Here is a 14,035-nt window from a genome sequence, read left to right as displayed (position 1 = left end):
CCAAAGATTATTTTTAAATAGAATAATATTCCTTTATATTCATTTTTAATTGTAGCAATATAAACAATTAGCTTATGCATTTAACTTTAAATCAATTATAAATACCATATGTATAATCTGTCAAACTGAGTGTCTTCTGATATCTGTCTATCTGTAAATGTAACTGGTGATTGCATGTATCCAGTTCAAATGAAGCTTTGAATTTGTGCTGTAAGAAATCTACACCTAAACAACAATCAATGCCTAAACAAGATGGAAGAATTTTACATCTGGCATCTGCAGGTAAGACTGGTAATACAACATCCTCAAAACAACCTGAAATGAATATAAAGCTTTATTAACAACAATGACAAAAGATGTTAAATAATGGAACAAACACTGATTGTTAGAAATTTAACACTAAGATTTTCCCCTGGCCTCTTAAAGTCAGTAAAGTCTTTTAGGTATTTAAGAGGATTCAAGAAATCCATTTTGAGGGTTTACAACTTTGTATTTTACTCATGTCAATGTAGCAATCAATTCAAAGCTGTAGAAGATGAGTAACACAGTTTGCCTCTACTTTGTTCCAACAGCTGAAAACTGGAAAGAAATGTTTCTTCAACATTTTTTTGATTCTAAAAATTTCTAGTATGTTGTAACATGTACATCTAACTTTTGTCCATGCTTTTCAATTTTGTTTTAAACAAGAATGTGTCCCCAGTACACAGACACCATCCGCACTATAATTTTCTATGTTCAGTGGACCGTGAAAATGGAAGAAAATCTCTAATTTGGAATTAAAATTATAAAGATCATATCATAGGGAACATGTGTACTAAGTTTCAAGTTGATTGGACCTCAACTTGATCAAAAACTACCTCGACCAAAAACTTTAACCAAAACTTTAACCTGAAGCGGGATGCACAGACAGACAGACAGACGGACAGATGAATGAATGAACAGAGGGATGCACAGACCAGAAAACATAATGCCCATAAATGGGGCATAAAAATATATCCAAACATATGCATGTCTCTCACCTTTAATCCATCCATCTTTGTCACTTTCATATTCAAAGCTGCAGTAATCCTTGTTAAGATAAGATGTTACTCCTAACTGTTCCATCATCTTTCCAGCAATGTCTTTTGGCAAGACTTCATTTGCATTAAGTCCCTCTCCAGCAAGAAATTTATCCAAAGAGAAATCTGTAATGATATTGCTTATTTTAAAAACATATTATAAAAACATAGCAATATTTAGTGTATGTGGTATTCATCAATGATTTATCAACACAACATTTAGGAGATAACTGTATTGTATTTTAAGCTCCGATGGCATCAATTGGGGATTTGATGGTCGCAAATTAAGTTTACTGGCGACGTGTTAGCGGATATTTACAATATCAACTGAACCAGTTACTTTTTATTTTACTAATCATTTCAAAAAAATACACAATACTACAGTAAAAGAAGCAAAACAAATGAAGTGCACATTTTCCATAATCAAATAAATTTCACCTCACATAACATTTGCTGATAATACATTCACTATATTTTATAATAATATGACAATGAATGATTATGTACCTTTGGTGAAGTATGAATCTGATTCCCAGTCACAGAGAGGTTTAGGAACAACAGTATCATGGAACACAATAACATCATACAAACAGGAACCAGACCACTCAAAACATACACTGAGATTCATGTTGACAACTAACTTCCTTTCCTCTTGTAGATCATCAATCCTGTATCTAAAATATTTGATTAGACTTCTGAATTAATCTTGTACCAACAACAGAAACCATCGACGTAAAATATTTTGGTGATAGACCAATATTACAGTGATTTCAAACTAGAGGCTCTAAAGAGCCTGTGTCGCTCACCTTGGTCTATGTGCATATTAAACAAAGGACACAAATGGATTCATGACAAAATTGTATTTTGGTGATGGTGATGTGTTTGAAGTTCTTACTTTACTGAACGATTTTGCTTCTTACAATTATATCTATAATGAACTTTGCCCATTAGTAACAGAGAACTATATTTGGTTAAAATTTACATAAATTTACCAAATTAATGAAAATTGTTAAAAATTGACTATAAAGGGCAATAACTCCTTAAGGGGTCAATTGACCATTTAGGTCATGTTGACTTATTTGTAGATCTTACTTTGCTGAACATTATTGCTGTTTACAGTTTATCGCTATCTATAATAGTATTCAAGATAACCAAAAACGGCAAAATTTCTTTAAAAATTACCAATTGGAGGGCAGCAACCCAACAACCAGTTGTCCAATTCATCTGAAAAATTCAGGGCAGATAGATATTGACTTGATTAACAAATTAACTTCTTGTCAGATTTGCTCTAGATGCTTTGGTTTCATAGTTATAAGCCAAAAACTGCATTTTACCCCTATGTTCTATTTTTAGCCGTGGCGGCCATCTTGGTTGAATGGCCAGGTCATCGGACACATTTTTCAAACTAGATACCCCAAAGATGATTGTGGCCTAGTAGTTTCAGTGGAGATTTTGTAAAAGATTACTTAGATTTATGAAAAATGGTTAGATTGACTATAAAGGGCAATAACTCCTAAAGGGGTCAACTGACCATTTTGGTCATGTTGACTTATTTGTAGATCTTACTTTGCTGAACATTATTGCTGTTTACAGTTTATCTCTATCTATAATAATATTCAAGATAATAACCAAAAACAGCAAAATTTCCTCAAAATTACCAATTCAGGGGCAGCAACCCAACAACCGATTGACCAATTCATCTGAAAATTTCAGGGCAGATAGATCTTGACCTGATAAACATTTTTATCCCATGTCAGATTTCCTCAAAATGCTTTGGTTTTTGAGTTATAAGCCAAAAACTGCATTTTACCCCTATGTTCTATTTTTGACGTTGGCGGCCATCTTGGTTGGTTGACCAGGTCACGCCACACATTTTTTAAACTAGATACCCCAAAGATAATTGTAGCCAAGTTTGGATTAATTTGGCCCAGTAGTTGCAGAGGAGAAGATTTTTGTAAAGGATTACTTTAATTTACGAAAAATGGTTAAAAATTGACTATAAAGGGCAATAACTCCTAAACGGGTCAACTGACCATTTTGGTCATGTTGACTTATTTGTAGATCTTACTTTGCTGAACATTATTGCTGTTTACAATTTATCTCTATCTATAATAATATTCAAGATAATAACCAAAAACAGCAAAATTTCCTCAAAATTACCAATTCAGGGGCAGCAACCCAACAACCGATTGACCGATTCATCTGAAAATTTCAGGGCAGATAGATCTTGACCTGATAAACATTTTTATCCCATGTCAGATTTCCTCAAAATGCTTTGGTTTTTGAGTTATAAGCCAAAAACTGCATTTTACCCCTAGTATGTTCTATTTTTAACGGTGGCGGCCATCTTGGTTGGTTGACCAGGTCACGCCACACATTTTTTAAACTAGAAACCCCAAAGATGATTGTGGCCAAGTTTGGATTAATTTGGCCCAGTAGTTTCAGAGGAGAAGATTTTTGTAAAAGATTACTTTAATTTACGAAAAATGGTTAAAAATTGACTATAAAGGGCAATAACTCCTAAACGGGTCAACTGACCATTTTGGTCATGTTGACTTATTTGTAGATCTTACTTTGTTGAACATTATTGCTGTTTACAGTTTATCTCTATCTATAATAATATTCAAGATAATAACCAAAAACAGCAAAATTTCCTCAAAATTACCAATTCAGGGGCAGCAACCCAACAACCGATTGACCGATTCATCTGAAAATTTCAGGGCAGATAGATCTTGACCTGATAAACATTTTTATCCCCATGTCAGATTTCCTCAAAATGCTTTGGTTTTTGAGTTATAAGCCAAAAACTGCATTTTACCCCTTTGTTCTATTTTTAGCCGTGGCGGCCATCTTGGTTGGTTGACCAGGTCACGCCACACATTTTTTAAACTAGATACCCCAAAGATGATTGTGGCCAAGTTTGGATTAATTTGGCCCAGTAGTTTCAGAGGAGAAGATTTTTGTAAAAGATTACTTTAATTAACGAAAAATGGTTAAAAATTGACTATAAAGGGCAATAACTCCTAAACTGGTCAACTGACCATTTTGGTCATGTTGACTTATTTGTAGATCTTACTTTGCTGAACATTATTGCTGTTTACAATTTATCTCTATCTATAATAATATTCAAGATAATAACCAAAAACAGCAAAATTTCCTCAAAATTACCAATTCAGGGGCAGCAACCCAACAACCGATTGACCGATTCATCTGAAAATTTCAGGGCAGATAGATCTTGACCTGATAAACATTTTTATCCCATGTCAGATTTCCTCAAAATGCTTTGGTTTTTGAGTTATAAGCCAAAAACTGCATTTTACCCCTATGTTCTATTTTTAGCGGTGGCGGCCATCTTGGTTGGTTGACCAGGTCACGCCACACATTTTTTAAACTAGATACCCCAAAGATAATTGTACCAAGTTTGGATTAATTTGGCCCAGTAGTTGCAGAGGAGAAGATTTTTGTAAAGGATTACTTTAATTTACGAAAAATGGTTAAAAATTGACTATAAAGGGCAATAACTCCTAAACTGGTCAACTGACCATTTTGGTCATGTTGACTTATTTGTAGATCTTACTTTGCTGAACATTATTGCTGTTTACAATTTATCTCTATCTATAATAATATTCAAGATAATAACCAAAAACAGCAAAATTTCCTCAAAATTACCAATTCAGGGGCAGCAACCCAACAACCGATTGACCGATTCATCTGAAAATTTCAGGGCAGATAGATCTTGACCTGATAAACATTTTTATCCCATGTCAGATTTCCTCAAAATGCTTTGGTTTTTGAGTTATAAGCCAAAAACTGCATTTTACCCCTTTGTTCTATTTTTAGCCGTGGCGGCCATCTTGGTTGGTTGACCAGGTCACGCCACACATTTTTTAAACTAGATACCCCAAAGATGATTGTGGCCAAGTTTGGATTAATTTGGCCCAGTAGTTTCAGAGGAGAAGATTTTTGTAAAAGATTACTTTAATTAACGAAAAATGGATAAAAATTGACTATAAAGGGCAATAACTCCTAAACGGGTCAACTGACCATTTTGGTCATGTTGACTTATTTGTAGATCTTACTTTGCTGAACATTATTGCTGTTTACAATTTATCTGTATCTATAATAATATTCAAGATAATAACCAAAAACAGCAAAATTTCCTCAAAATTACCAATTCAGGGGCAGCAACCCATCAACCGATTGACCGATTCATCTGAAAATTTCAGGGCAGATAGATCTTGACCTGATAAACATTTTTACCATGTCAGATTTGCTCTAAATGCTTTGGTTTTTGAGTTATAAGCCAAAAACTGCATTTTACCCCTATGTTCTATTTTTAGCCGTGGCGGCCATCTTGGTTGGTTGACCGGGTCACGCCACACATTTTTTAAACTAGATACCCCAATGATGATTGTGGCCAAGTTTGGTTTGATTTGGCCCAGTAGTTTCAGAGGAGAAGATTTTTGTAAAAGTTAACGACGACGGACGACGGACGCCAAGTGATGAGAAAACCTCACTTGGCCCTTCGGGCCAGGTGAGCTAAAAACACTTTAGTAATTTCCAAATAAGTTTTTTTAGCACGCCAGTGATTTCAAAATGTTTTTTTTTATGTTTTGCATCAGATTATTACTTGCCTAAACATTTTTTAGTTTTTAAAATTACTATATACTGATCATGAACTTTTTTAATGTAGAAATATCTAAAGATAAAACTACTGTTCGTTTATTTTGTTTTTGATGATAAGATATCTTTATAACAATACATACGTTACTCTCAACACTCCTTTCAAATTGAAATGCTCTGTTTTACCTGATGAATAAATAAAAATCTAAAAATAGTACAACTAAATGCTTTATTACAGTGGCTGAATGAAAACAAAATGTAGAGATATGGTTGATTGAAAATGAGACAACTATCTGGTAAAGATTTTGGTATGATTAAATTTCAGCATATAAGTTGTGAACTTGTACTAAAATTAGAGGCTCAGTTATCGCTGATCTGCTCAGGAACATGTTGTATTGATACTAACAAATTTTTTTAAGCATTTAACTTCTCAAACTTTCATTCTCAAGGAATACTTGCTAAAGATTATCCATAAGCATGTTTTGTGACTAAAATAAAAGGAGTAGCTAGATAACTTACCAAACTGATAGTCCAACAAGCTAATAGGATCTAAAACAAGTTTTTCTAGCCCTACTGTCATGACATTGGTACATGTGTTGACATCCAGGAAGGCATTAAATGATCTATCAAGAAAATCTACATCAATACAACAGTCCACCGCTGTACAGTGTGATGAAATCATACATGAAACAGGACTAGGTAGTGGGGTCAAAGATACATCTAATGGACATGCTGAAATAAAAACATAAATCATTAATTTACCCTCTAAAACCAAAGCTTTTTCACTCAATAAATTTAGTTTTATCTTACACATTATCTATAATATGCTGACAAATGCTAAACTAAAAAACTGCAAGCTTCATGGATATAAAACTTACATTAAGATTACTATGAAAAACAGATAAATTCCTACATAATCCAAATCTAATTGTTGTCAGCAGTAACAACCATTATTGTAAATTGAAAAGGACATATCTTGGAAAATTACTGGCATAAAATGGCTAGATTAAGTTTGAAGAAATATTTCATTTTTATCTAAATAAAATTTTCTACACATTTCAATCTGTTGAAAAACCATTTTAGAATATTTGATTTAAAGACCAATTTACAACAACAACAATAATTCATATCAACCAAAAATGTCAGAAAACTCGAAAATACAGTCAAAAATTTTCACAAAATTTGGTCTTCAATACTAACATTTCTTCCAACCATTTAAAGCTGGACTGTACTTTGCACTAGATCTCTGGCATGATTCTTTATTCATAAGCCTACCAATACCAAGCTCTTGAAATAACTGAAGGATCACTATTTTTGACAAATGTTTTTCAGATGGAACATTAACTTCCTGAAGCCAGTTTTGTAATGAAAATCCTGAAAAAATGTAAAATTTTTAAAATGCAAAATATTTTTTAAATTTTATTATCATTATTATCATTACATTTTAAGGTAACTAACATCACTTTAATTCATTTATAACAACCAACTTTAGAAAAAAAAGTCAGGATAATTAGAATGACTGTATGGTCAAGTCTACTACAGGTATTTCAATAGCAGTTGTACATTTTAAAATAGATGACCTTAAATGGAAATAACAGTTGTTAATTACAAGAATTTGATTTGATTTATTACAAATTGGTTGATACTATAACAAATAGACTGTCCTTTCAACACACGACTTGACTGTTCTAGAGGCAAATTGCACCCACAAACAGTTGCCATATGCCAATTGTGTATCGCTCGTCTCTGAAAAGCTAGGAATAGCTCTAATATTTGCGAACAAAAAGTTTTGCCTTTCTGTTTGAATATCAGTATTTATTTTAACATGCAAGGTGAAAATAATGTGTCCGTAGTACATGGATGCGCCACTTGCACTTTCCTTTTTTATGTTCAGTGGACCTTGAAATTGGGCCCAGAACTCTATTTGACATTACAATTAGAAAGATTGTATCATAGGGAATATGTGTACTGAGTATAAAATTGATTGGACTCAACTTCATCAAAAACTACCTTGACCAAAACATTAACCTGAAGCTGGACATAGGGACGGAAAAACAGACATGCAATCTGAAATACAAAATGACCCTAGGTGGGGCATACAATCCTATAAATGACATGCAATATTTAAATGCATCTTGTACCTGACATGTCAAAGTCTGTGTTAAAATCACATGGTATCTTAGGAAGAGGTGTATTTGTCAATATTATCCAATGGAACATTGTCTCCCCTGGATTAAACTGTACACTGACATTCAAATTGACTCTGAACTCATTAGCATCTTGAACATTATCCAAACTGTAACTGAAAAAAGAAGCAAAATTCTCTTTTACATTTATTTGTATGTCACAACTGTATGTTTACGAAAGCCTAAACAAATTTCTTCCATAAAATATTGTATCAGCGTAAGTCAACAGAATTATAATCCATTCTCATCTGACATGTAACCGACATTGACCAAGCTGGATTTGCTCCCTATTAGAGCACCTGATTATAGCTATATCTCTCGAGCAGTTTTGAAAGTTATATTTTGCTGTTTTTATTTACAAAAATTAGCTCATAGTTTGCAAATCCATTAATACCCAGAAAAATAAAAGAATCTGCAGAATTTATTAACTTACTCTAGATATAAAGCTGTACCCAGTTTTAATCTGTCTTTTACACCTGTGAAGAAAACAAAATTGCATCCTAACAATATTCTTTTAAATCACAATTTTATTCTTTATACTTTCATTTATAGTTTAAAAGACATTATAAACTTGACATTAATCTATCCTAAGAAAGCTTTCATCTTTATACTTTTTAGGTTATCATGCATCTACCAGAATATTAAATGTCTTTGTTTTCAATCTAATGCATACAATTATACATTAATATATATAGTTATTATATATTATCAATACTGCACGTTAAGCAACCAACAATCAATCCATCAATATACTATTAATAACAAAAATCCAAAGAGTCCAACAAAACACTTTATTTCCAAAATTTCAGTGAGGTGGCTGATGTCCTGTTTAGTATGACGTTCATCATCCCTGAGCTAAGTACACATTTTTGTTTAAGCATCAGCTTAAGGTGGTACCCAACACTTTCACTAAAACTAATTTGGCTGGTTTAATTTTCATAATTTGGTCAAAGTACCCTTTAACAAAAATATAAAAATTTCAGAAATTTTGAAACAACTATTTTGTCAGAAAAATTACACTGATTATATAGCAGTTTGACAAACACCAATTTTGATCATTGAGAACTTAATATTCCTTTTACAACACAACATAATTAAAACATTTAGCTGACTTTACAGAGTTATCTCCCTGTAGTGTTAGGTACCACCTTAAGCATGCCTCCAGGTGTGGGATGTTCTCGTTGTGTTGAAAACCCATTGGTGGCCACCACAGTTTTCTGCTATGTGGTTAAGTTGTTGTCTCTTTGACACATTCCCTATTTCTGTTCTCAATTTCACATTGGAAACAGTTATATAACTTTGTTTGTTTGAATAGTTTATATTGGAACACTTTTTTCAGAAAACTAAGCCATGCTGCCATAATAAATACTTACCCCATTGAAAGTTGAGTAATGAATATTCAAACTTTAGCTTTTCAATCATAAAAATAATGTTTCTATTGCAAAAATTGATATCCAACTGAACATGAAAGTTTCTCTTCAGGAAGTCCACATTAAAGCAGCAATCTACAGTTCTACAACTTTTCATCAGTTTGCAAGAAATTAATCCTGATAGTTGTGGCAATTGTATGGGATGTGGACATTCTGAAAAAGAACATTGATGATAATTAACATTTTTCTTCAATTGGTAATAAAACTTAAATATGCATGATAAATATTTGTCAATTTCCAGGAGTTAACTTTTATGATATCTTTGTTCAAATCACTTGCGTTTAGATGATTTCCAGACTCCTTTATAAAAGAATATTTTTTCATCATAACAACAGCACCAGCTAGACATGATTTTGAGTTCACCTTAAAATCATTCAATGTCCATCTTTACCGTAATAGCAGTACTTGTAAAGTTAATAAAGTTCATAAATAATTTTCTTCTTGTGTATCAATTTTCATGTTTAAATCCTTGTTTGTTCTGTTGATAGCTTATAGATACAATACATTTGGATTCAATGTAAAATATATAAAAGGAGGGTTGAGATCTTAAAAAACATGTTTAACCCCACAGCAATTTTGCGCCTGTCCTAAGTCAGGAGCCTCTGACCTTTGTTGTCTTGTACGACTTTTAATTCTAGTTTCTTATGTATAATTTGGAGTTTAGTATAATGATGTCAATTATCACTGAACTAGTATACATATTTGTTTAGGGGCCAGTTGAAGGACGCCTCAGGGTGCAGGATTTTCTCGCTGCATTGAAGACCCCTTCGGCTGTTGTCTGCTCTATGGTGGGGTTGTTGTCTCTTTGACACATTCTCCATTTCCATTCTCAATTTTATTGTTTGGTACTTTATTTTGAGGTTTGGGGTAATCCTGAAATCTACAGAAATGGATACCCAGCAAACAAAATACTTTTATAATATTTTAAACTTTTAAAGTCATAAGAAACGAGTGACTGGTGAAAAATAATATTCATCCAATTCTTGAACCAATGCATGTATATATCATAAACTTAGTCCTCTGTGCACGATTTTATCATTTTTTACGCAAATCTATCGTATAATCGTCAATTTTTTTTCTATTTGTCTGTTATGACTTAACAAATATGGCTACTCATTAAATGCCGTGTTTTGAATCCGAAGTTTGTAGATTGTCACCTTATAGTAAATAATCAACAAAAAGCATGGGTAGTTAGTACGTGTTTAACATATACAATCAGGTAATTGTTTATTTTAATGACAGATTCATGCGTATTGCTATCACCGGATTTTTACGAGGAGGGTCACGCTTAGGTCACTATGCATACGGAAAATATGTCGGCGAATTGCTTCCTGGCAGCAAGCAATTAAAAATAAGAAAACTTCTTCTAAATGTTGACAAATTAAAGAATTTTCCTCAGAAAAAAGTATATGTACATAAGTTGTATAATGAAAACTATCCATGTAGTTTTAAAAAACATATGCATATTTTTTTTTTAATTTGAGGTTCATATGACTTTAACCAAATTCCAGTCCACTAATTTTAACTTTAACCTAACTTACCAAGAAGCCTCCAAAATATTTATTGACCATATATAGTGAGGATAATTTGATAAGCCTAATATTTATCCAGCACAAATCTTTACTTAAGAGATATAAATCTATAACTGTTTTCAAAAATGTCATATTTTCATTCTTACCATTCACCCAGGTGCTTCCTTCCACAACACATTGAGGACTTTGTAGGTTATCTGTTACACCCAAATGATTCAGGATCTGAGTAATGACAAGGTCTCCAAGGTTGCTATTAATAGATAGTCCTTTGTTACCAAGGAAATTACCCACAGAAAATTCTGTAACATAAAATGTGTTAAGTTTAGACTTAATAGTAGTATTCAAGTATATCTAGCACATCATTTAAATACGTTTTTTATTATGCAAACAAATTTTGCCAATTCCTACTTTTCCTGTTCTGGTTAAAAAGAATAGCAAATGTAATTTCATGGAATATTTCATTCATGTGTAGTTGCTCACAGCCTACTGTTACTCACTTTCCTAAATAACTTTAATCTGCTGTTATTTTAACTTGGTATTTTTAATAAATTGCAAATAAATAGTTATCTCTTTCCATAAGATAAGTTAATGGCATACGATACAGTTACAGGGGAGGTAATGAGGTTGCTAACATTAAATGTTCTTTTTTCGCGACATCAAACTATGTCATATCGGGAAAAAAATGCATTTTTCGACTGATTTTTATCATTCCCACAGAGATTATGTGAACCAAATTTTATAAAACTGTAAATAGTGCATTTTTTTTTAATTTTGAAAAATATACAACAAAAAAAGACGTTTTTTTCTCAATTCATGACATTTGATAACTATGAGTTATTTCTGAATAAAACATGCATAAATTTTTAGGATACTTATAAAATACAGAAATTACAAATTATTTAACAAAAAACAATTTGTGTTTATCTTTTAAAACAAAAAAGTTATTGCTTTCTCTCAAAAGGGAAAATACAGTCACAAATCCGAATTTTGAGTAAAAATACAAAATTTCAACCTCATTTAACTCAAAAAGTAGCACATGAAGGTATATTTTTCATTACATATTTGATTTAATCAGGCAAAAAATAGCCTATATGGAAATTTTCATCAAACTCTAAATACGGAATCAAAACTGTATCGCATGCCCTTAACTAACAATGATCACAAGGACATTTAGGCATTAATAATATGTATGCAATAGACAAAACAAAATCATATTTCAATTAACATTTAGTAACTCAAAATATGACTTATATAATTACAATGAAGCATTTTAAACTTAAATTCCAATTTAAGAATATGGCATAACTTTTTGTTCAAGTATCCAGTGTTTATAAAGAGTAGATCTTATTAAATCTGTTGCAATCATACCTGATAAAGTGGAGCTCCATTTACAGAAGGTTTTTGGTAAATACACATCCTTTAGAACAACTTGCTGTATCAAGCATTGATCTCTTTCCAGACAAACACTCACATTCATATTCACAAGGAAAACATCACCATCAACAAGATTGTAGATTGAATAGCTGTAAGGATAAAACATTATTTGAAAAAAAATCAAAGATTTTTCCATGAAATCGTTATATCTTGAACTTAATAGTCTCTATCTTCTGAAACATCTTAGTTATCTCCCCTTTAAAAACCAGCTTTATATCAGAACTTTAAAGAAATGTAATAATATTATATAATTTGGATGTCTTTATTGAGAATTGACGAGATTTAATAGCATCATTTTTGTTTTTTGATTTAAAAGACCGACAATTTTTTCAAAATTCTAGATTAACAGACAAATATAAGACTCATAACTATTTGCATAAGTTTCCAAAAAAATGTTTTAGTTCTGAATAATGGTTCAGTGGACCGTGAAATTGGGGTCAAAACTCTAATTCTGCATTAAAATAAACTATTGTAGGTGGTGCATAAAAATAGAATATGACACATTACTTACTTGATAGTGAATAGTGATGTTAACTTGATCTGGTCTACAATGCCTAAAAGTATAAAATATATATATTTCCCATCTTTTTTATCTAAGGCATACATAAAATAATAAATAAAAGGAAATTAAATCTTAGAATATATCAGTTTATCACCATTTTTTTCTTCTATAAAAAAGACAATATCCAGTAGTTGACATAAATAATTACCAAATTCATAATCAAACAATGAAATATCTATTTCATATTTTTCAATTCCCATTCTCAGTCTGTAGGAACAAGCATCAAGGAAAACAAACACATGGAATGAACGTCTCATTGGGTCCACGTCAATACAACATTCTACTCCTGTACAGATATCAGGGATATGACAGGTCACTGGTCCTGTCAATGGCTGGAGATCTACAGATTTATCACAAGCTGTAAGAAAATACAAGGATATTAATAGGCTGAAGAATCTTTATGATAAGATTTGTCAAAGTGTAGTTTTATATTTTATTATTTTATTTTACTGTATAATATTGAAATTTAATGTTTGGTTTTTGAATTGCTTAAGGGTTCTTCTTTGCCACAGTGTCAACAAAACTGATCAAAAAAGTTATATTTGCACGGTCATTTATTTCAAGAGAAGTTATTAATTTTCATCCATTTTCATATTTGTACAGGAAAAGAAAGAATACCTGTAGCAGACTTTCTGTACTAAAATCCTTACATCACGTCAGAATAAAACTTTCTTACTTGTATTCCATCCCCTATTATTAGGACTATAAGGAGCATCTGTCCTGCTACACATTGGATCAGACAAGAATTTGGCTATACCAAGCTCTTCTAGAAGTAAATCTACAGCATAATCTGTCACAGAATCTATATCTATTCCATTGAACTGAGTCCAATTCGTCAATGAAAATCCTGTAAGACAGAAAATAAAACAAAGTTCAAAATACACCAAAGTATAAATCTTCTTAGTTATATAATTTTTATCATGGTTAAATTAAAGAGCATGAAAAAATTCTTCAGGATTTATCTACATTGATTGTAAAAGTGCAAAATTAAATCATCTTGTTGTTTTAAGCATGTTGATTTCAGAAACCTGAAAACAGCTAGATGCCATCCATTGAAAGACTAAAACTTTGGTTTAAAAAGTAATTATAGAGGAGTCTATTATCTTTCAATAGTGAATATTTACAAGTTATAATTACATTCAAGGTCTGTCAAAGACATAAAAATAATTATACAGCGAATCCTAAAACTGTTGCATTTTTAAGACATATA

At 31.6% G+C, this 14,035-nt stretch overlaps 1 protein-coding gene across 1 annotated transcript in view; it reads right to left on the bottom strand.

The window, feature by feature from the left end:
* The window catches only part of LOC139500295 (uncharacterized), a 107,912-nt gene that overhangs the window by 27,523 nt on the left and 66,354 nt on the right, over window positions 1-14,035 (bottom strand). The window contains exons 59-72 of the mRNA XM_071289038.1: window positions 13,502-13,672; window positions 12,974-13,183; window positions 12,775-12,817; window positions 12,198-12,352; window positions 10,976-11,128; window positions 9,241-9,450; window positions 8,301-8,343; window positions 7,823-7,983; window positions 6,882-7,055; window positions 6,201-6,413; window positions 5,825-5,867; window positions 1,566-1,732; window positions 1,020-1,184; window positions 106-315 (exon numbers count right to left, since the gene is read on the bottom strand). Of these exons, the coding sequence (XP_071145139.1) occupies window positions 106-315; window positions 1,020-1,184; window positions 1,566-1,732; window positions 5,825-5,867; window positions 6,201-6,413; window positions 6,882-7,055; window positions 7,823-7,983; window positions 8,301-8,343; window positions 9,241-9,450; window positions 10,976-11,128; window positions 12,198-12,352; window positions 12,775-12,817; window positions 12,974-13,183; window positions 13,502-13,672 (2,118 nt within the window). The remainder of the gene's footprint in view (window positions 1-105; window positions 316-1,019; window positions 1,185-1,565; window positions 1,733-5,824; window positions 5,868-6,200; window positions 6,414-6,881; window positions 7,056-7,822; window positions 7,984-8,300; window positions 8,344-9,240; window positions 9,451-10,975; window positions 11,129-12,197; window positions 12,353-12,774; window positions 12,818-12,973; window positions 13,184-13,501; window positions 13,673-14,035) is intronic.

Source organism: Mytilus edulis, chromosome 13, assembly GCF_963676685.1.
Source record: "Mytilus edulis chromosome 13, xbMytEdul2.2, whole genome shotgun sequence".
NCBI lineage: Eukaryota > Metazoa > Mollusca > Bivalvia > Mytilida > Mytilidae > Mytilus > Mytilus edulis.
Note: the sequence above shows the minus strand (reverse complement) of the source record. Positions and strands in the feature narration are given on the sequence as shown.